The sequence below is a fragment of the Mauremys mutica genome, chromosome 15 (genome assembly GCF_020497125.1).
Source record: "Mauremys mutica isolate MM-2020 ecotype Southern chromosome 15, ASM2049712v1, whole genome shotgun sequence".
In the NCBI taxonomy this organism is placed as follows: domain Eukaryota; kingdom Metazoa; phylum Chordata; order Testudines; family Geoemydidae; genus Mauremys; species Mauremys mutica.
Window position 1 is genome coordinate 1,281,509 of NC_059086.1, and position 18,729 is coordinate 1,300,237.

Below are 18,729 nucleotides of genomic sequence, written 5' to 3' on the forward strand. Positions count from 1 at the left end.
CTCGCGGCCGGGGTACCCGTACCCAGAAGAGAAGGGTGCTGTGATGCCCCGGCGGCCCCCTGCCCCCGTTCCTGGCTGCGGGAGGCAGCGGATCCACTCGGGCCGGGCACCGCAGGTATCTAACACGAGAGTCAAACAGCAGCAGCGTCTCCTGGGGCCGTGACTGGGGCCAGCTTTATTACAGCCTGGGCTCCGAACGCAGGGGAGGGGCGGCTGGAGCTGGCCCTCCGGGCAGGGATCGGGGCCACCTTGCGCCATCCCCTGGGCCCTGCGGCGCTGGGGGAGCAGCGTGGGGCTGACGCGGAAGAGAGAGCCAGAAGCTCAGCAGAGCCGTGCCCTTCTGCCCCTCATCCCACCCCCAAGTGCAGCTTGGGCTGCTGGCCCCGGCCGTCCTGCTGCGCCGTCCGCCAGGCCAGGCCCACGGCCCCGTACCGGGCCTCCCCCCGCGGCTGCAGCACGTGTACGTTGTTCTGGTAGCTCAGGGGGATGACGCCGCAGAAGCTGGGCGGCTGGGGCGGCTGCTGGGGGCCCCGATGCAGGATCTGGTAGAGGATCCGCTGGCCCAGGCTGGCCTCGCTCGGCTCCTGGGCCAGGCCTGGGAGGGACTTGCTGCTGTGCCGGTCGGCCGCCCCCAGCTGCTGGATCAAGGCGCGGCTCAGGGGCCGCCGGAGGCCGTAGAGCTTGGTGAGCCGGTGGAACTGCTCCCACCAGGCCGGGGAGAAGGGCCCATGGCGCCGCTGGAGGGTGACCAGCACCTGGTAGAGCGCCAGGAACGTGTCCTCGCCCGGCAGGCGACGCGCTCCCTCCTCGGCCCAGCCGGCGCCGGCGGTCGGCAGCCGGTCCGGCAGGTACAAGTCGACCTTCTCCCGCTGGCTGCCCACGGGCACCGCCCCCGCCTGCTCCCTGCGCCCGCCGGCCCCGGCCTCACGCTGCTGGAGCCTCCGCGGCTGGGCCCGAGCCCGGCCCAGCCACAAAGCCGGAGGCTGCGTCTTCCGCCGGGCCGCCTCGTCCTCCCTGGGCGCGGCCAGCTCCGGGCTGGACTGCCCCGGCCGGGCCACCTGCTCCCACCACGCCCACTCCTGCCCCATCCTCTCGGCGCTGGCCTGCAGCCGGGCCTGGGCAGACGCCAGCAGCTCCGTGGCCGGGCCGGGCTGGCCCTGGAGCAGCTCCGTGGACACGGTGGCCTCAGGCAGCTGTTGCCCGGGGCTGGCCAGGAGGGCGCAGAGCGACACTGCCCTGCCCAGGCCGGCGTCCTCCTCTCCCAGCACCTGGGCCGCCATGGCCAGCGTGGACTCCAGCGCCACCCGGTGCTCCACGGAGGGGCACTGCCCGAGGGCTTGGAGCCGGCCCAGCAGCTCGGCGGTGTCGGTGCTCTCCAGCCGGGCCGGGTCGGCCAGGATCTCCAGCAGCGGCTGGATTCTCTGCCAGACCTGCCCCTCGACTCCCCCAGCGACCGCCCCCGGACTGCCCCGGGCCAGCTCTTCTGGCCGTGCCGCAGGGGCCTTGGACGCCCGGCCACCCAGCACCTGCTCTGCCCCCTCGGCTGGGACCCCCACGGCCAGGCCCCCCTCGGCCAGGCCCCCTTCAGCCGGGACCCCCACGGCCAGGCCCCCCACGGCCAGGCCCCCTTCAGCCGGGACCCCCACGGCCAGGCCCCCCTCGGCCAGGCCCCCTTCAGCTGGGACCCCCACGGCCAGGCCCCCTTCAGCTGGGACCCCCTCAGCCAGGCCCCCTTCTGCCCTTTTGGCCCAGGCCTCCTGTGCCAGGCGCATGCCCAGCTTGGCCACCAGCTCCTCGGCAGCCGCGTCTCTCTCGGCCAGGCCCCGGCCGACGGTGCTGCTGGACTTGCCGAGGCTCCAGGAGCTGCTGCGCTGGCCCAGGGCCAGGCGGGTGGACGCCACCAGCTCCTCCAGGGCGCTGCGGCCGTCGGCCGAGGGGGCGACGCGCAGGTTGAGCAGCTTGCAGAGGTCGTCCCGCCAGTGGGCGCTGTCGGCGCCGTACCGGTGACTGGGGTCAATGACGAAGGGGTCGGAGGATTCGGGGCGGATGGCCTGGGCCGAGGGCTGGCTGGGCTGCCAGGACAGGGGCTCACCCGGCTGCCTCGTCTTCAGCATCTGCCTCTTCAGCGTCTCCTGGTAGCGCTTGGTGCGTGGGTCCTGGCGCGGGCCCAGGGGAGGCTGCCCCACCTTGGGCAGCGTCACCTTGGGCACCTCGGAGGAGAGGCTGCCTGGGGCGCCGGCTGGGCCCTGCCGTCTCTCCGCCTCGGAGCCGGGGCCCTGCCGTCTCTCCGCCTCGGAGCCGGGGCCCTGCCGTCTCTCCGCCTCGGAGCCGGGGCCCTGCCGTCTCTCCGCCTCGGAGCCGGGGCCCTGCCGTCTCTCCGCCTCGGAGCCGGGGCCCAGCCGCTCGCCGCTCGGCACCATAATGGGGGCTGTGAGGTGCTGGGCCCCGGGCTGGATCTGGGGCAGCTTATCCCGCAGGCGTCTCTTCTTCTTCGTGCCAGGGGCGTCTTTGGCTGCACCTGGGTGGGGCAGAGATGGGGTCAAGCTGGCAGTGGGGGGGGGGCACCCTGACACTCAGCCCCCCCATGGCAGGGGGTGCCCCCCCCCCCAGGGCCAGCCCGGGCCTGCATACCTGCCCTGCCCTGGGGAACAGTGCCCCCCTGCCCCCTTGGGCTGTTGGTGAGTGTGAGGGAGTGTCCCTTTGCCCCCCTGGGACTCCAGTGGGGGGAGAGAGGGGAATTGCCCCCCCCCCGGCTCCAGCTGGACGTACCAGAGCTCCTGGGCAGCTGGGTCTGTCCAAAGAGCTGCTGCCTCTTGGCCTGGCCCTGGGTCGGCTCCGCCGCGGCCGCCTCCGCACTCAGCACCTCTGAGACCTTGGGCCATTTGATGCGGGTCCCCGAGCCCCTGGCCCTGGGCTCCGGGCGCTCCTCCGCCAGGTACAGGTCCTCCGTCAGCCTGGTCTCCACTTGTGCCAGGAGGATCTCTAGTTCTGTGACGCCGAGCAGGGCTGGCGCCCACCCTGGCTTCTCTGCCTCAGGCCCTGCTGGCCCCAGCCCGTACGGCACAAACGTCCCGCTGATGGTGACACTCCTAGGGCGGGCAGAGCGGAGAAAGCGGGTGAGGGGCGCGGCGGGGGCAGACAGCGCCCGCTGGCGTCTGATGTCGCTCGACGGTGGGTCTAGCCCATTGGGGTCAGTGCGGAGTCACAGCCGCTGACGGCAGGAGCTGGGCTAGGAAAGCCGACCCGTCCGTGCACAGTTTGGCTGGAGTCGCTCGGCCGCTTTAGCAGCAGCCATTGACTCCCCTCGCCTTGCGCGTGGGCTTAAGGTGCCTTTCTGCTCCATTTCTGCTTCCCATCCTCCAGGCCCCGTCCTGCCCCCGTGGGCATTTAGAGCAGCCTCAGGGCTGCTCTAACTCACATTCACCCCATCAGTCCTGGGGGGGCAGAGACTCGCCCCAGTGCAGCGTGACCCAGCTACGGCCCTGATCCGCCCCCTATGAGCCTGGGGGGGGGCGGACACAGGGAATAGCCACAGTGCAACATGCTCCAGCTGCGTCTCCGACCCACCCCCTCCGCTGGGCCCTGGGAGCAGGGCCCCCATGCCAGCCCCAGACCGCCTGGGGAGGCTGCTCTGCAGGGGGATTCCCACGGGGCCGGTCCCGCCAGCGCTTGGCACAGAGGGGCCTGAGTGTGAGTGAGAGGGAGGTCTGGGCGCGGGGGGCACTCACGGCTGCTCCTGGGCGGGCGTGACCTGCCTCCTGATTGCCTTCTGGAGGGCGAACTTGTCGGTGATGCCGGCGACGGAGGTGATGAGCGAGCGGGCCTGGTCCCGCACCTGCCAGTCCGGGTCCAGCAGGGCCCGGGCCAGTGGCACCACGTCCCTGTGGCTCAGTAGCGCCATCTCGCCCAGGGTCTCCCAGGCCGCCTGCCGGATCCGGCTGTTCTCGCTGGCGGTGCCCTGGTAGAGGCGGGCGGCGGCCTCGGCCTGCAGCTGGGGCGGCAGCACGTAGGCCTGGCAGATCTGCACCAGGGCGGCGGTGCACAGGCTGTACGCGGAGAGCGGCCCGTCTTCTAGCTGGCTCAGCACGGCCCGCAGGACGGACTCCAGCGTCAGCTCGCTGGGCCGGTGCCTCAGCCAGTTCTTGGCCACGATTTCAGCCAGCACGTCCCGGGGCAGCTCTGGGTCCACGAAGGACGTGGGCTGGTCCTGCGGCTTCCGCTTGGCCTTCCCCTTCTCTGCCGGCTCCTCCCACCACCGGGACGCCGCCGGCTCCTGGACCGGGGCTGGCTTCCGCGGCGGCAGCCGCCGGCGCGGGGTCACCGTCAGGGAGCACTGGAGGTGCAGGGGCGTGCCCAGCGGCCAGAGCTGGGCCCTGATGATGGAGTTGGGAATGTAGCCGTCCGGCCCGATGAGCCACGGCCCCCCTGGGAGGAGATGCTTCTGGAGCAGCGGCACTAGCTCCCCGGGCGCCTGGGGCTCCACAGGAGAGCACAGGGGCCTCTTGGTGAGTGTCCGAGCGGGCCGGAAATCCGCAGCGAGCTCTGGCACCCCGGCGTGGGCCTCTGGGCCGGGAGAGGGGCCTGTCTCTGTCTTGGCACTGGCCACCACCCTGGCCACTCTCTTGACCAGCATAACCGCCCGGTGGCTGGTGAGGGCCTCCATGCCTTGGTAGCAGTTGGGCTTCTCGCCCGCCCAGAGGTACCTGGGCACGAAGACCGTGTCGAAGGACAGGAGGAAGTTGGGGAGGAAGGGCAGCGGGTGCTCGACCACGTCGTCCTCCACCTGCCAGGCAGCCAGCGCCTTGAGGTGCCTGCGGGGCAGGTACTCGAGGCAGGAGATGAAGTAGATGTTGGTGCTGCAGCCCAGCAGCAGGTCGCCCCGGAGGCTGGCGAAGCAAACCCGGCTGAACTGCAGGCTGGTGTCGAAGTCCACCAGCAGGACGCCCGTCAGGGACCACACCCTCACCGAGCCATCCGCGCCCCCCGTCAGCAGCAGCTGCAGCGGGTGGCAGTAGTCCAGGGAAGTGACGGAGCAGGAGTGCAGGGCGCAGGTCTCCAGCCAGTACGGGTTGATCTTCCTGGGCACCAGGGTGGCCTGTCTCCAGAGCCGGAGCCGGTTCTGCTCGGTCAGGGCGCAGAGGTAGCCTGGCACCAGCAGGAGGCTCTGGATCCGGCAGCCGGTGCTGGGGATGACGACCAGGGGCCGGAGCTCCAGTTCGCTGCCCGTCAGACCCACGTCGGACAGCACGATCCGCTCGTCCGCGCCGTAGGAGCAGAGGAAGTTGGACTCCGGGGAGCGGTAGGACAGGTCCCCGCAGGCCGACAGGCTACACAGGGCGCCCACCCCCCCTTTGTGGATCTGCCGCTCCGCCAGGCTGTGGGCGTGCTGGGAGACCAGGCGCACGTGCCCGCTCCGGTGCCCGCTGAACACGAAGCCGGAGGGCTGGGTGCCCAGGCCCAGGCGGCAGAAGGCCAAGCACAGCACCTTGTCGTCTCTGTTCTCTGTGGTGCACACGACGTACTTGGCCGGGCTGGGGCAGATGGTGGTGTCCAGGACGTAGACGTCGGCCGTCCCCACGGTCACCACCAGCTCCTCCCGCTCTGGGTCGTAGGCGTAGTCCAGGGCCTTCTCCAGCCTGTGGAAGGGCCAGGTGAGGAGGAGCAGCTCCCCGGTGACGGAGGAGAGGAAGCGGGTCACCCCGTCCTCGGTGGTGGCCAGGATGCGGGCTCTGCCGGGGCCGCAGGGCACCCGGGCCAGCCTGCGCAGGCCGGAGCCGGGGGCGCTGAAGAGCTGGGAGAAGCTACGCAGGGTGCGGAGGCAGAAGCTGTGCTGCGAGCGGCAGTAGAACAGCCGCTCGGTGACGAAGCTCAGCTGGAAGAGCGGCTCGCCCAGGTCCAGCCGGCGCAGCAGCTCGCCGGCGCCCAGGCTCCACTCCTTGAGCAGCCCGTCCAGCGAGGCCGTCAGCAGGGTGTGCGTGGCCGGGCGGCAGACCACGCTGGTCACGGCGCTCAGGTGGGCCTTGAACTGCTGCTCCTGGCGGCCCGTCTCCAGGCTCCACAGCTGGACGTGCCCGGCCAGGTCGCCCACGTAGAGGAGGCCCTGGGGCCCGTGGGCGGAGCAGCAGGTGAGGGAGACGCCCGGGCTCAGCTGGAAGGCCTGGGTCTCGGCCCGGCGCTGGCAGTCGTAGAGCCGGATGGTGTTCTCGCACAGGGCCACCAGCGCCCGCACGTCCCGCTCCACGCTCAGGCAGTGCACGAACTCTCCGCCAGCCACGCTCACTGCCCACGCGATGCCCAGGCCTGGCGCGGGCCCCGGGCTGAAGGCCCAGAAGCTGATGGCGCCGATGGCCCCCGTGACCAGCTCACCTGTCTCCGGGCTGTAGCACATGCTGGTGATGGAGTGCGGGCAGCGGACGGCCGTGAGGAGCCGCAGGCCCTGGCTGTGGTCGCCGAACAGCCGCAGGTGCAGGTCGTCGCAGTAGGTGGCCAGCAGGCGCAGGCTGGGCACGTAGGACAGCTGCAGCACCTTCACCCGCTGGGCCATGGGGACGTCCTGCTCCACCACCACGCTCTCATCCGCCACGTGCTGCAGCCAGACCCGGGCCTGCAGGGGCATGCTTCGTCAGGGCAGGGGAGCAGAGCGGGTAGGGCGTGTGTGCGTGCACACGTGTGTGTGCGTACAGGGCCTCGCACGACAGGGCCCTGCGCATGTACATGTGCGTACAGGGCCTCGCACGACGGGGCCCTGCACGTGTACATGTGTGTACAGGGCCTCGCACGACGGGGCCCTGCGCGTGCACATGTGCGTACAGGGCCTCGCACGACGGGGCCCTGCGCGTGCACATGTGTGTACAGGGCCTCGCACGACGGGGCCCTGCACGTGCACATGTGCGTACAGGGCCTCGCACGATGGGGCCCTGCGCATATACATGTGTGTACAGGGCCTCGCACAACGGGGCCCTGCACGTGTACATGTGTGTACAGCACCTCGCACGACGGGGCCAAGCATGTGTGTGCGCAGAGGAGGGGCCCCAACCCCACCCCGAGGCCCAAGCACGGCTGTCACGATAAGTGATCATCAACCATCAACATCAGTGAGGGGCTCTGCACCCCCAGCCGGCCCGTGGACTGCGGAAATGCCGTCTGTGCTGGCTGACGGGTGCCCAGCCATTGCCAATCGCAGGTGGCTGCTGCCGATCAGTTCTCAGCGCTGCGCCATTGGCCCACGGCAGCTGGGCGCCATCGCTGGCGAGCGCCGCGAGGCTCGTTGAGTGGCCCAGTTCCTAGCCAAGACTTGGTGCTTTCGTAGCAATAATCGATGGAGCTGCTTGAAATTCTCCACCCAAAGTTTTAGGTTTTTAACCAAACCTGAAACTCGGGGGTGAGTGGGGGGGAGTGATCGGGATTGGTGACGTTTTCCCATTTTTGCGCTGTTTTCTGCATTTCTTTTTCCCCCTGTGGCAGTCGGTAGCGCAGTTGTCTCTGTGTCGTGCGCCCCACCGTGTTCGTACTGGAGGGGGCGGGTTCCGCCAAGGAAACGGTTCTAAAATGATTTGGGGTGAGCAGGGCAGCGGAAGGTTTGATGGAAAATGCGCCTGGTTCAAAATCCTTTTCCCTGCTTCTCCAGCAGCCCCCCCTAACACAGAGCCAGAGACGGGGAAGTGAAAGAGAGAGACAAACTATGCATCTGCTCCTCTGAGGACAGGGTCGGTGGGGAAACTGAGGCACAGGGGAAGTGCCTGCCTGACAGTCAGTGCAGGTTGTCTGACTGCCAGTGTGGGCCGAGCAGGGGGCTCAGGACTCCTGGGTTCTGCTCCTGGCTGGGGGCAGGGAGAGGAGTCGTGGGGTTAGAACAGGGGGCCTTTCCCAGAGCATTTCAGGCTCCACCAGCCGCTTTCCGGGGGCAGGAGGAAGAGGTGGGGGACGCAGCCCCCCAGTGCGGCAGATCGTGGTGGAGGGCATGAGGGGCACCAATCCCCTGAGTGGGGGTCTCACCTGGTCCTGTTTCAGCCCCGGGCCTCCCCAGGAGAAGCAGACGAAGACGTTGGCGGTGGCAGTCGGGTAGAAGCAAATGCGGGGCATGAGGTGAGGGTGGCGGCTGGCCCGGTACACGAGGGAGGGTCTGTCGCTCAGCAGCACCGGCGTCCCTGGCCCTGCCTCGGGCAGCTCCTGCACAGGAAGGAGGGACAGGGAGGGCGATTTGCCCTGGTGCCTGTGACCGCAGGTGCTGCCGGCTCTGACCAGAGGGGGCTGCCACCTTGGGGGCTGAGGGTGCAGGTTATTGCCAGCGATGGAGCCCCAGAGGAGGGTGGAGCAGCACCTGCCCCCTCCAGCTCCCTGCAGACCCCGGCAACGTTTGTCACGCTCAGGGCAGCTTCCCCTTCTCTGAGTGACGGGCTCAGGCTCCCTGCAGACCCAGGCAGCGTCACTCACACTCAGGGCAGCTCCCCCCACCCAGCGACAGGCTCAGGCTCCCTGCAGACCCAGGCAGCGTCACTCACACTCGGGGCAGCTCCCCCGACCCAGCGATGGGCTCAGGCTCCCTGCAGACCCAGGCAGCGTTGCAGCGTCACTCACTCTCAGGGCAGCTCCCCCCACCCAGCGACGGGCTCAGGCTCTCTGCAGACCCAGGCAGCGTTGCTGCATCACTCACACTCGGGGCAGCTCCCCCCACCCAGCGACTGGATCAGGCTCCCTGCAGACCCAGGCAGCATCACTCACATTCAGGGCAGCTCCCCCCACCCAGCGACAGGCTCAGGCTCCCTGCAGACCCAGGCAGCGTCACTCACACTCGGGGCAGCTCCCCCGACCCAGCGACAGGCTCAGGCTCCCTGCAGACCCAGGCAGCGTCACTCACACTCGGGGCAGCTCCCCCGACCCAGCGATGGGCTCAGGCTCCCTGCAGACCCAGGCAGCATCACTCACACTCGGGGCAGCTCCCCCCACCCAGCGACTGGCTCAGGCTCCCTGCAGACCCAGAAAGCGTTGCTGGACCCAAGGCCCAAATCTCACTGGAAGGAGGGGTCGGTGTCTGTACATCGGCCGGCCCCTGGGGTGTCTGCCTGGTTCTATGGGTGCATCTCTACAGGAAAGTGGCAGTTTGCAGCAGTAAATGGGCCCCTGCTCCTCCCAGCCTCACCCCGTTACCTTTGGCATCTGCAGCTTTTGGCAGATCTGAGATTTCAAGTTCTTCCATTCGGGGACGATCCTGGCAGCTCCCGGCATCGCAGCGCTGGCAGCTGGCGGCTTGTCCCGCGCGGGCGAGAAGCAGCAGTTCCGAGCAGCCTGGGCGCCGGTGCGAATTCCCTGCTGGGGGAAGGGGAGGGTCCCAGGGGCTGGATTCTCTAGCTGGAGAGCAGGTGCTGCCCAGAGAGCTTCCATGTTCAGGGTGCCAGAGTGGGGACAGGTTCCCCGCCCCCCAGAGCCAGCGGGTCCCTGGGCGCGCTCAGCGAGGGACGTTTATGCTGGTCTCTCAGGCTCTTTGTGGGTGCGGCTCGGGGGGTGAAAGCCCCTCCCAGCAGGAGAGGACAGCGCACTCTAGGGGGGTCAGCGGCTTGTGACCTTTGGGGTCAGGTTCCCGCGTGCCTGGGGCTGCCCGCCTGGCGCCCCCCCTTTCCCGCCTGCTGCGGGGGGCCCCGGCCTCGCTGCCGAAGTGCAGCCCAGCACCCCGGCTGTGCGGGCGGCCTCGTCCCACCCCCGCGGCCCCCGGGGCGCCATGGGCGGCCGCGCGAGGGGAGCCTGGTTCGGGGGGCACCCGCTTTACCTGCCCGTGCCAGCAGCAGCATTGTGACATCACCCAGCTCCAGCCAAAGCGCCCGTGGCCGTGTCCATCCACAGGAGAAAATAGTCCCTCTCCCCTCCCCCACCCACCAGGCACCAGTGAACAGCATCGTGGGGTAATGCAATAGCAGCCATCACCCTGTGCTAATTAGCACTTAACTGGGCAACGGGGAGACTGTCAGGTTCCTGGTGTGTGTCTGTCCAGGGCCTGGGCAGTGGGGGGGGGGGGCTGGCCCCGGGCTGAGGTGGTGTTACCGTAATACACCTAATAGCACTAGGAATGTACAGCGCCTGGCGCAGTGGGGAGCCTGGGATTCCTACACCCATTAATAATTATGAATCATGACTGTAGTTATGTGTAAGTACAATAGTTTATCCTCCCCCCCCCCCGCAGTTCCCTGTTCCTGCCAGCGCCGGGACGGAGACTCCGGTTAGTTTCCTGGCACCTGGGGCTCTCCCGCCTCGCGCTGAGGTGATGGAAATGGCCCTGCATGGGGCAGGGCGGCAGAGAACCGGGCACTGATGCTCTGCCCGGCCTGGCCCTGCACACACCCCTCTGTCGGGCCTGGGGTGTCCTGTAGCTGGCCCCTTGCCCCCAGGATACCTGGCCTGATGGATCGATGGGGGTTCAGATGCTGACATCTCGCTCTTGCCCCCAATTCCCGATCCCATCCCATCTCTGGGCCCCACCCCAGCAAGTCTCACGCCCTCCCCGGCCCCGGCTCCTCTGCTCCCCAGGCAGCTCTGCTCGCTGAGCACTCAGGCATCTCCTGTCCGGGCATCTCCCTGGCCACACTGTGGGTACCGCTGGCTGCTCAGCCACCCTGTGATAAGGCAGATTAACAGCAGGGGGCACTGCACCCCTCCTCACCCACAGCCGGGCCCCTGGGGTAGCTGCAGGGGCAGGAATCCAGGACCTACCTCCCCTGGGGTTTGCACTGGCAGTGGTGCCAAGCCCTAGTATAGGCACAGTTTGCACCAGGGCATGGTGATTTGCACTGTCACAGTTTACACAGCCATGATTTACACTGGTGGGGGGCTGGGAGCCAGGACTCCTGGGTTCTCTCCCGGCTCTGAGAGGGGAGTGGGGTCTGGTGGTTAGAGCAGGAGGGGCTGGGGGCCAGGACTCCTGGGTTCTATCCCAGCTCTGGGAGGGGAGTGGGGTCTGGTGATTAGAGCAGGGGGAGCTGGGGGCCAGGACTCCTGGGTTCTCTCCCAGCTCTGAGAGGTGAGTGGGGTGTAGGGGGTTAGAGCAGGGGGGGCTGGGAGCCAGGACTCCTGGGTTCTCTCCCAGCTCTGGGAGGGGAGTGGGGTCTGGTGGTTAGAGCAGGGGGGGGCTGGGGGCCAGGACTCCTGGGTTCCATCCCCGGCTCTGGGAGGGGAGTGGGGTCTGGTGGTTAGAGCAGGAGGGGACTGGGGGATAGAGACATTTCCTGAACACTCTAGTAGCTGCTGTTGCGTTTGAGGGCATCGGGCAGGTGGGGAAGGAAGCGTGAACATGGACAGGCAGAGGGAGGCAGTGAACCCAGTGTCCGGTGCCGGAGCCCCTTCGTCTCCCCGCTGCTCTGGCATCCCCCCTGTGACGTTATTGATATAATCTGGGACCATATAGAACATGGTTGCAACCAAGGTCCTGTAGTGGCACCTAATCCTATGTAAAGGGAGGTCATCTAAGGTGTCTAAGACCAGGTTAGGGGTTGCTGGTTATGATTGTGCTGTCTGGGTGCGTGTGTCATTTTGTAGTTGAAGTTATGAGTATTGGCTCTGTACTGTCTGTATTTCAAATTTGTGCTCTGCTTCTGGGTGACACCCCAGACAAGTTGGTGTTAGCCCTGCCTAGCCTGCTTGATGGCCCATTAAGGACCATCAGCTACACAATTGACCCATGGAGAGAAGGCAGACACGCCTTGTGACTCAGCAAAGTGCAGGGACTGGCCCATGTGACTCCAGACTCCATTTTGCTGTAATTTTCCACAGTAAGAACAAAGAGGTTCTTACACCTGGAAGAGCCTATATAAGGCTAATGCCTCATCTCCATCTTGTCTTCAATCCTGCTTCTGACCTCTGGAGGGACTTTGCTACAAACTGAAGCTCTGCACAAAGGACTGAATGACCCATCCCAGCGGGGGATGTTCTCCAGAGACTTGATTTGAGCCTGCAGTTTACTCCATCACTGCTGCAAGCCTGAACTAAGAACTTTGCCATTCCTGTATGTAATTGATTCCATGTAACCAATTCTAGCTCTCATCTCTACCTTTTTCCTTTTATGAATAAACCTTTAGATTTTAGATTCTAGAGGATTGGCACCAGCGTGATTTGTGGGTAAGATCTGATGTGTATATTGACCTGGGTCTGGGGCTTGATTCTTTGGGATCGAGAGAACCGTTTTCTTTTATTGGGGTGTTGGTTTTCATAACCATTCATCCCCAGGACGAGTGGCACTGGTGGTGATACTGGGAGACTGGAGTGTCTAAGGAAATTGCTTCTGTGACTTGTGGTTAGCCAGTGGGGTGAAACCAGAGTCATTTTTGTCTGGCTGGTTTGGTGCCTTAGAGGTGGAAAAACCCCAGCCTAGGGCTGTGACTGCCCTGTTTGAGCGATTGGTCCGGAATTGGCACTCTCAGCTGGGTCCCGCCAGAACCTCATCGTCACCCCCCCAGGCACTGGCTCCATGCCACGCCTGCCTGCTTGTGCAGCGTGCCATCAGACGGCAGAGCCGGGCACGGGGCCGTCCTGCGCCACTCTGTTTGGCCTCCCAGGGGTTCCCCCCCCCGCCCACACTTTGGGGTAAATTAGGGATTTTTCTTCTAGTGGGTCGATTACTGCTGGGCAGCCCCCAGATGGCTCCTTCCTAGTCTAATTACTGATTAGGCTCAGGGTAAAGGCATGAGCGGGAAGGGAGGGCGGGCAGGACTGAGCTGTTTGTCTCTGTTAGCGTGTGTGTGGGTAGGGGGGGCTAGCACCAAAATCTCTCCTTAGGCTGGATCGGGTCAGAGCAGCCAGACTCCCCCGTGCCCCCCAACTTCCCCCCATCGGCCTCCGGCACCACGGGAGGGGGAGCAGGGCACCCCACGCTGCTCAGGCCTGTGCTGCATGCCCCAGATGAGCCAGACCCGGATTAACCGGGTCATGCCGATTACCAACAGCACAGACTCCCCTCTGCAATCCTTTAACGGGGGGGATCCATCGGCTTCTCAGTGCCGGCGCTGAGACCCCGCTGGGGGCTGGGCGCTGGCACAAACCTGGCTGGTGACGCTCGGGCCCTGGCCCCGGGGTTGCACAATGGGTTAATAACGGGTTGTGTGGCTGCAAAGTGCTGGACAAACGCTTCCCAAGCAGCCAAAGGGAGTTAGGTGCTGAGGATGGTCCATGGGCTTCGGGTGCATCGTCCCCTTCAGCCACTTGGACAAACCCCAGCTCTGTTTGCCCTTTCACTTCATTTGACGAATGGGCTTTTTGCACTCTGGGGATGGGGACAGAGCATTTTTGCTGAAACCTTGTGTTAATTTACATATGAATCCAGTAGGACTGCAAGACACCCCTGCCCCCAAGATCAGGACCCGCATTGTGCCCGGCGCTGCACAGACCCTGACCAAGATCTGGGCCCTCACTGTGCTGGGGGCCGCCCAGACGCAGGCCTGGCGCCGAAGAGCTCGCAAATTCATCATTTATCTTCAACCTGCTTTCGAAGCCGGCAATCCCCTGCCCTCTTCCCAAGCGCATGTGAACGCTGCTGCGCGCGTCGTCCGGCTCGTCCCAAGAGCAGAACCAGGGCAGCTGACGCAGGAGCCTCAAACCCCTTTCCAGGCTCCCCGCTCCTCCAGAGGATGCACAGAGAGGTTTTAAACCATGTCTTTCTGTAGGGGGTGTGAACAGGTGACAGGACTGTGTTTGCAGGGGTGTCCTTGCGGGATCTCTGCTTAGCAGGGTGTCGCCAGGTCACAGAGTGAGCATCTTTACCCGCCCCAGGACAGAGCATTTCTACTGGTTTTATTAGACTGAGTGAAATCGCTGCTCACCCATTTAACAAGCCAGGTGTGTCGAGACACCTACAGGGGAGCTGGGTTTGTTGCAGGTGAGTGTGCTTTGGGTACTGAATTAACGGTAACCAAATCTCTAAGTATCTGTCCCCTGTCTGCTTTGGTGGGTATGTCACCGGGGCGCTAATTTTTCCAGGACAGCCCCCTCCCATATTTGGGGAACTGTTTGTCTGCAGTCGGATTTGTTATCGGTCCCTAGCGAGGGGCGGGCAGTCACCCTGCAGCTACAAGCAGCTGAGAGATGAATTCTTCATCTCCATTTCTGCTAGGAAGCCCCGGGAGGATTAGCAAAGATTCGCTGGGTCACAACGATCCACTCATTTGTGACAGCCGGCTATGAACTGCATCCCAGGGTCTTTCAGGCCTGGCCACATTCACCTGAGGTGCATAAAACCTCCTCTTTCCGCATGATTTCGCCAACATTTCTCCCTGGCCAATTGCTCGCTGGTGTCTCACCCCAGGGGTATTTTTTGAGGGACACCAGAGAGGGCGAGGGACAATTTTCAAACCGCTCAAGCCAAATGACGTGGGTGGTGACAGTTAAGCAGTTGAGTAGGAGGCTGTGGCTAGGGACAGCTGGTTATGGGTAAACTCTTCCCTTGGCATTAAGGGAGGTGCAGGAAAATCCAGGGGACACTGGCGATGTTATTAGCCCCAAGGGAGGCACCAGCCATGCGGCTCAGAAAGCATGAAGTGGCCTGGACCATCCACTGGAGACTCCCTGGATGTGGGACCTGTCACCACCTCTGAGGTACAAAAACCTGGGGTGAGCATTGAGTGCACCCACCTGGCAGCTAGCAGTGTGCACGGGGCACCCCAACAGGGTCCCGGGACAGCTGCCTCCACATCGGGGCAATCCTAGGAAAACCTGGCCAGCTGGCAGCCCTGCTCCCAGGAACCAGGGCAGATCAGGGTGTGATGAAGTGGGGGGGTTTCTTGGTTTTCCCAGTGGGTTGCGTGCAGAGGGGGTGAGACTCAGTGTCCCTGGGTGTTACTGGTTTAACGAGGGGAGGGGAGAGGGAGTTTGTTGGGACACAGGACTGGAGAGGGAACTCGGGACCCCAGCCAATGGCCTGGACAATGGAGACCCCAGTGACTGGTGACCTGGTGACCGGGTGGCCCAGCTCAGGAGTCGCAGCCGGTTCTGGCCAGTGGGAGGACAATGGGCTGCGGGGAGAGGACCCCACGACCTGACCAGCCGGCTCCAGCCAGAGGACAGAAGAGAGGAGAGGGGGCCCAGGCGACTCTGTGTCCCTGGAGAGAAGCCAATGGACGAAGGGGCTTGGGCCCGGGGGTATCGGAGGCCCAGCTGGGAAGCAGGGGGGCTCGGGGCTGGAGGGGGGAGCAGGCAGAGCCCCCCTGGCTGCAGGGGGACTGGGATGTGCTGGGCTGAGGGAGGCCAGGCCTGAGGCCCTGAGAGTTTCCTGTGCTGGGTTCAACTCTCAATAAACCCTCCTGTGTTACGCTGGCTGAGAGTCGCTCCGGGCTAGAGAGCAGGGCGCGGGGGGGGGGATTGTCCCCTTCGGGGGGTGAGGAGGCCCGGGGGGCCCAGAGCGAGGGGACTCCCTGAGGGGCCCACGGCAGAGACAGACGCGCTGAGGCTCTGAGAGGTGCGGCTGCAGGAGGTGGAGGGGCCTGACCCTGAGGGAGAGCGGCCCCCCGAGAAGGGCTGTCGCACTGAAGAGGGTTCCCCCAGGGACCTCACGGGGCCACGAGTGGGCACGATCTGTGAGTCCGTGACAACGTGGCCGCAGAGGATGGTTCGTGGATGCACCCTGTAGACATGTGGCTGCGGGCGCAGGCGCTTGGCAGTGAGTGGCTGCCAGCGATAGAACGAGGGGATTGAATGGAACCAGCCTGGAAATGGCCTAGAACCGGCTCCGTAAGAGCGACCTGGCAGGTCTGTGCAGGGAGAGGGGGCTGAGCATTGGGGGCTCACTAAGGAGCGGCTGATTGCTCAGCTTGTAGAGAATGACCCAGTCTGAGGAACAGGCTCCAGACCCCAGGGGGGCTCCCGGGGTGCCCGGGAGCCGGGGAGTAGCCGTGGGGACAGTCCGTGTAGCAGGCGGGAGTGTATCAGACCCGACCCCCCAGTCAGGCTTCTCCCTGGAGGAGCTGTGAAGGCTGGAGCTGGAGCTGAAGGCGAAGGAGCTGGAGCTGGAGGAGCAGAGGCTGGTGGACCATGCAGAACAGCGGAAGCACGAGTTGGAGTTGCAGAAGCGGCAAGCCAAGGGGGTGTGCTGGGGGGAAAGGGGGGAAGGGCCCTGAGACCAGGGGCGGCTCTACATATTCGGCCGCCCCAAGCAGTCATGTGCGGGAGACGCCCCGGAGCCCCGGACCTCCCGCGGGCATGACTGCGGAGGGTCCGCTGGTCGTGCAGCTCGGCTGGACCTCCCGCAGCTGCGGACGGTTGGCTGGTCCGGCGGCTCCAGTGGAGCTTCCGCAGTCATGCCTGCGGAAGGTCCAGCCGAGCCGCGGGACCAGCGAACCGTCCGCAGTCATGCCTGCGGGAGGTCCGGTCGTCCCGGAGCTCCGGTGGACCTCCCGCAGGCATGACTGCGGCAGGTCCACCGGCCCAGCCTGACGCCCCTGCCGGCAAATGCCGCCCCACGCGCGTGCTTGCCGCGCTGGGGTCTGGAGCCGGCCCTGCCTGAGACGCCAGTTTTGTAGGGAATCCAGACACCAAACTGGTGCCCCAGTTTAAGGGGGGGGGGGATATTGAGACGAACCAGAGACCCACAGAGACGAACGGCTTTGCTCAGCCGAAATGCAGGTGTTTTTACCGTAGGCCCCGCCCTGGTAGTGGAATCATTCCTTCTAGCAGCAGCCTGCTCCTTGGACAACACGTCCTCTCGGCTTGGGGAGGCAGCGTGGTCTCGTTGATAGGGCACTGGGCCTCGGGACACCTGGGGTCTATTCCTGCCTCTGCCACTGTCCCTGTGTAACTATGGGCAAGTCCTCGTCTCTCTCTGGGCCTCAGTTTCCCCTTTGTCCGTTCCGACTGTGAGTTCTTCAGGGCAGGGACTGCTTCTCGATCTGTGTCTGCGCAGTGCCTTCACAACGAGGCCCTGATCTTGGTCAGGGTCTGGGCAGCGCCCGGCCCGACGGGGCCTGATCTCAGTCAGGGTCTGTGCAGCACCTGGCATGATGGGAGTCCCAGTAATACCACCATTGCTAACCCCTGTGGGCTGCAGCAGGACTCAAGAGGTACCCTGGGCCTTGGGTCAGTCCCTGTGCCTGAGGTCATAGAATCATAGAATCTCAGGGTTGGAAGGGACCTCAGGAGGTGTCTAGTCCAACCCCCTGCTCAAAGCAGGACCAACCCCAACTAAATCATCCCAGCCAACCCAGCGGGGAGTCAGCGGAACCCCACACCGCAGATCCCTTCCTAGGCTGCAGTGTCCCTGCCTGCCTTTGCCAGGTTCAAACTGCAGCCTGGACGCCTGGCTCCTGTCTACAGTAAATCCCATTGGACAGGTTCCGCAAGTGCTTTCCTCCTGCTGAAGGAGAGCGGCAGGGAGTGGAGGGCTGAGCAGCTCGGCCTGAATCCAGAAAACCAAACCAAACCACGGTTCTAAGCAGAACTCAATGGGTCGGGTTTTCTCACCAGAACCAAGAAAAGTCTGTTGGGTTAAACCAAACGTTTTGTTCAACCTGTAATTTTTTCATTTTGGGTTGGCTTCGGGTGTTTTTAATTTTTTTTAAATTTTTTTACAGCTGAATTTCAAAGTGAAAAGCTGTCGAAAAGTCGGGACATTTCTTTGCAAAATGGCTGAACTGAAGCATTTTGACTTTTTAGAATTTTTCTCTCAGATTTTTCATTTCACACTATTTGCCAAATTCAGCTCAAATTCGTTAATAGTTTCAGAGAGACAAAAATACAATTTCCACAATGTATTATTCGCAAAAAAAGTGTTGCCCGGCTCTGCTTTGCCAGCAGCTGCAGCTGTTGCTTTTCCAGGAGCTGCTGACAAGGCAGCCAGGGTCCGGCTCACCCAGGAACCGGTTCTCAGTCGAAGTACTTGGCCGGTGGATCCACAGCGATGGCTCGGTCGGTATTCGGTCACCACGGGTCCCCCTAGAACTGGATCAGAACGGCCCATTTCCTGCCTGCTTTGCACTGGTGTGTGCGCAGGTGTGTGTTAAACCCTCCCCCGCTTGCCCCATGAAACAATGGGGGGATAACCCCTCCCCCGCTTGTCCCATGTATCTAATGGGGGTTAACCCCTCCCCCGCTCGCCCCACATACACAATGGGAGATAACCCCTCCCCCACTCACCCCACATACACAATGGGAGATAACCCCTCCCCCGCTCGCCCCACATACACAATGGGAGATAACCCCTCCCCCGCTCACCCCACATACACAATGGGAGATAACCCCTCCCCCGCTCGCCCCACATACACAATGGGAGATAACCCCTCCCCTGCTCACCCCATGTATCTAATGGGGGTTAACCCCTCCCCTGCTCACCCCATGTATCTAATGGGGGTTAACCCCTCCCCCACTCACCCCATGTATCTAATGGGGGATAACCCCTCCCCCACTCGCCCCATGTATCTAATGGGGGTTAACCCCTCCCCTGCTTGCCCCACATACCCAATGGGGGATAACCCCTCCCCCACTCGCCTCATGTATCTAATGGGGGTTAACCCCTCCCCCACTCGCTCCACATACACAATGGGGGATAACCCCTCCCCCACTCGCCCCATGTATCTAATGGGGATTAACCCCTCCCCCGCTTGCCTCACATACTCAATGGGGTGCGTGGCCCTTTAAGGCCTGAGGGGGGCGGGGCCAGCTCCCTCCTGTCGGGCAGCTCCCTCTAGCGGCAGGAGGCGCGGGGGGGGCGGAGCTGGTCCCTCCCTCCGGCCCCGCCCACTCCCGTCAGGCCCCGCCCACGCGGCG

General features: G+C 64.4%; 1 protein-coding gene across 3 annotated transcripts; it reads right to left on the reverse strand.

Moving 5' to 3' along the window:
* Positions 1 to 208: 208 nt before the first annotated feature.
* WDR87 (WD repeat domain 87) lies at positions 209 to 18,692 on the reverse strand. 3 transcript variants are annotated; one of them, XM_044988259.1, is made up of 7 exons: positions 18,577 to 18,692; positions 17,816 to 17,904; positions 9,148 to 9,309; positions 7,996 to 8,169; positions 3,729 to 6,604; positions 2,770 to 3,089; positions 209 to 2,518 (listed from the first exon to the last, which is right to left on the reverse strand). In XM_044988259.1, exons 3-7 carry the CDS (start codon positions 9,223 to 9,225, stop codon positions 348 to 350), a joined length of 5,619 nt encoding a protein of 1,872 aa, XP_044844194.1. In that variant the 5' UTR covers positions 9,226 to 9,309; positions 17,816 to 17,904; positions 18,577 to 18,692; the 3' UTR covers positions 209 to 347. The 3 variants fall into 3 exon arrangements, with proteins under 3 accessions (XP_044844194.1, XP_044844193.1, XP_044844192.1); XM_044988258.1 differs by lacking the exons at positions 17,816 to 17,904; positions 18,577 to 18,692 and having other exon boundaries at positions 209 to 2,351; positions 2,382 to 2,518; positions 9,148 to 9,757; XM_044988257.1 differs by lacking the exons at positions 17,816 to 17,904; positions 18,577 to 18,692 and having other exon boundaries at positions 9,148 to 9,757.
* Positions 18,693 to 18,729: the final 37 nt, after the last annotated feature.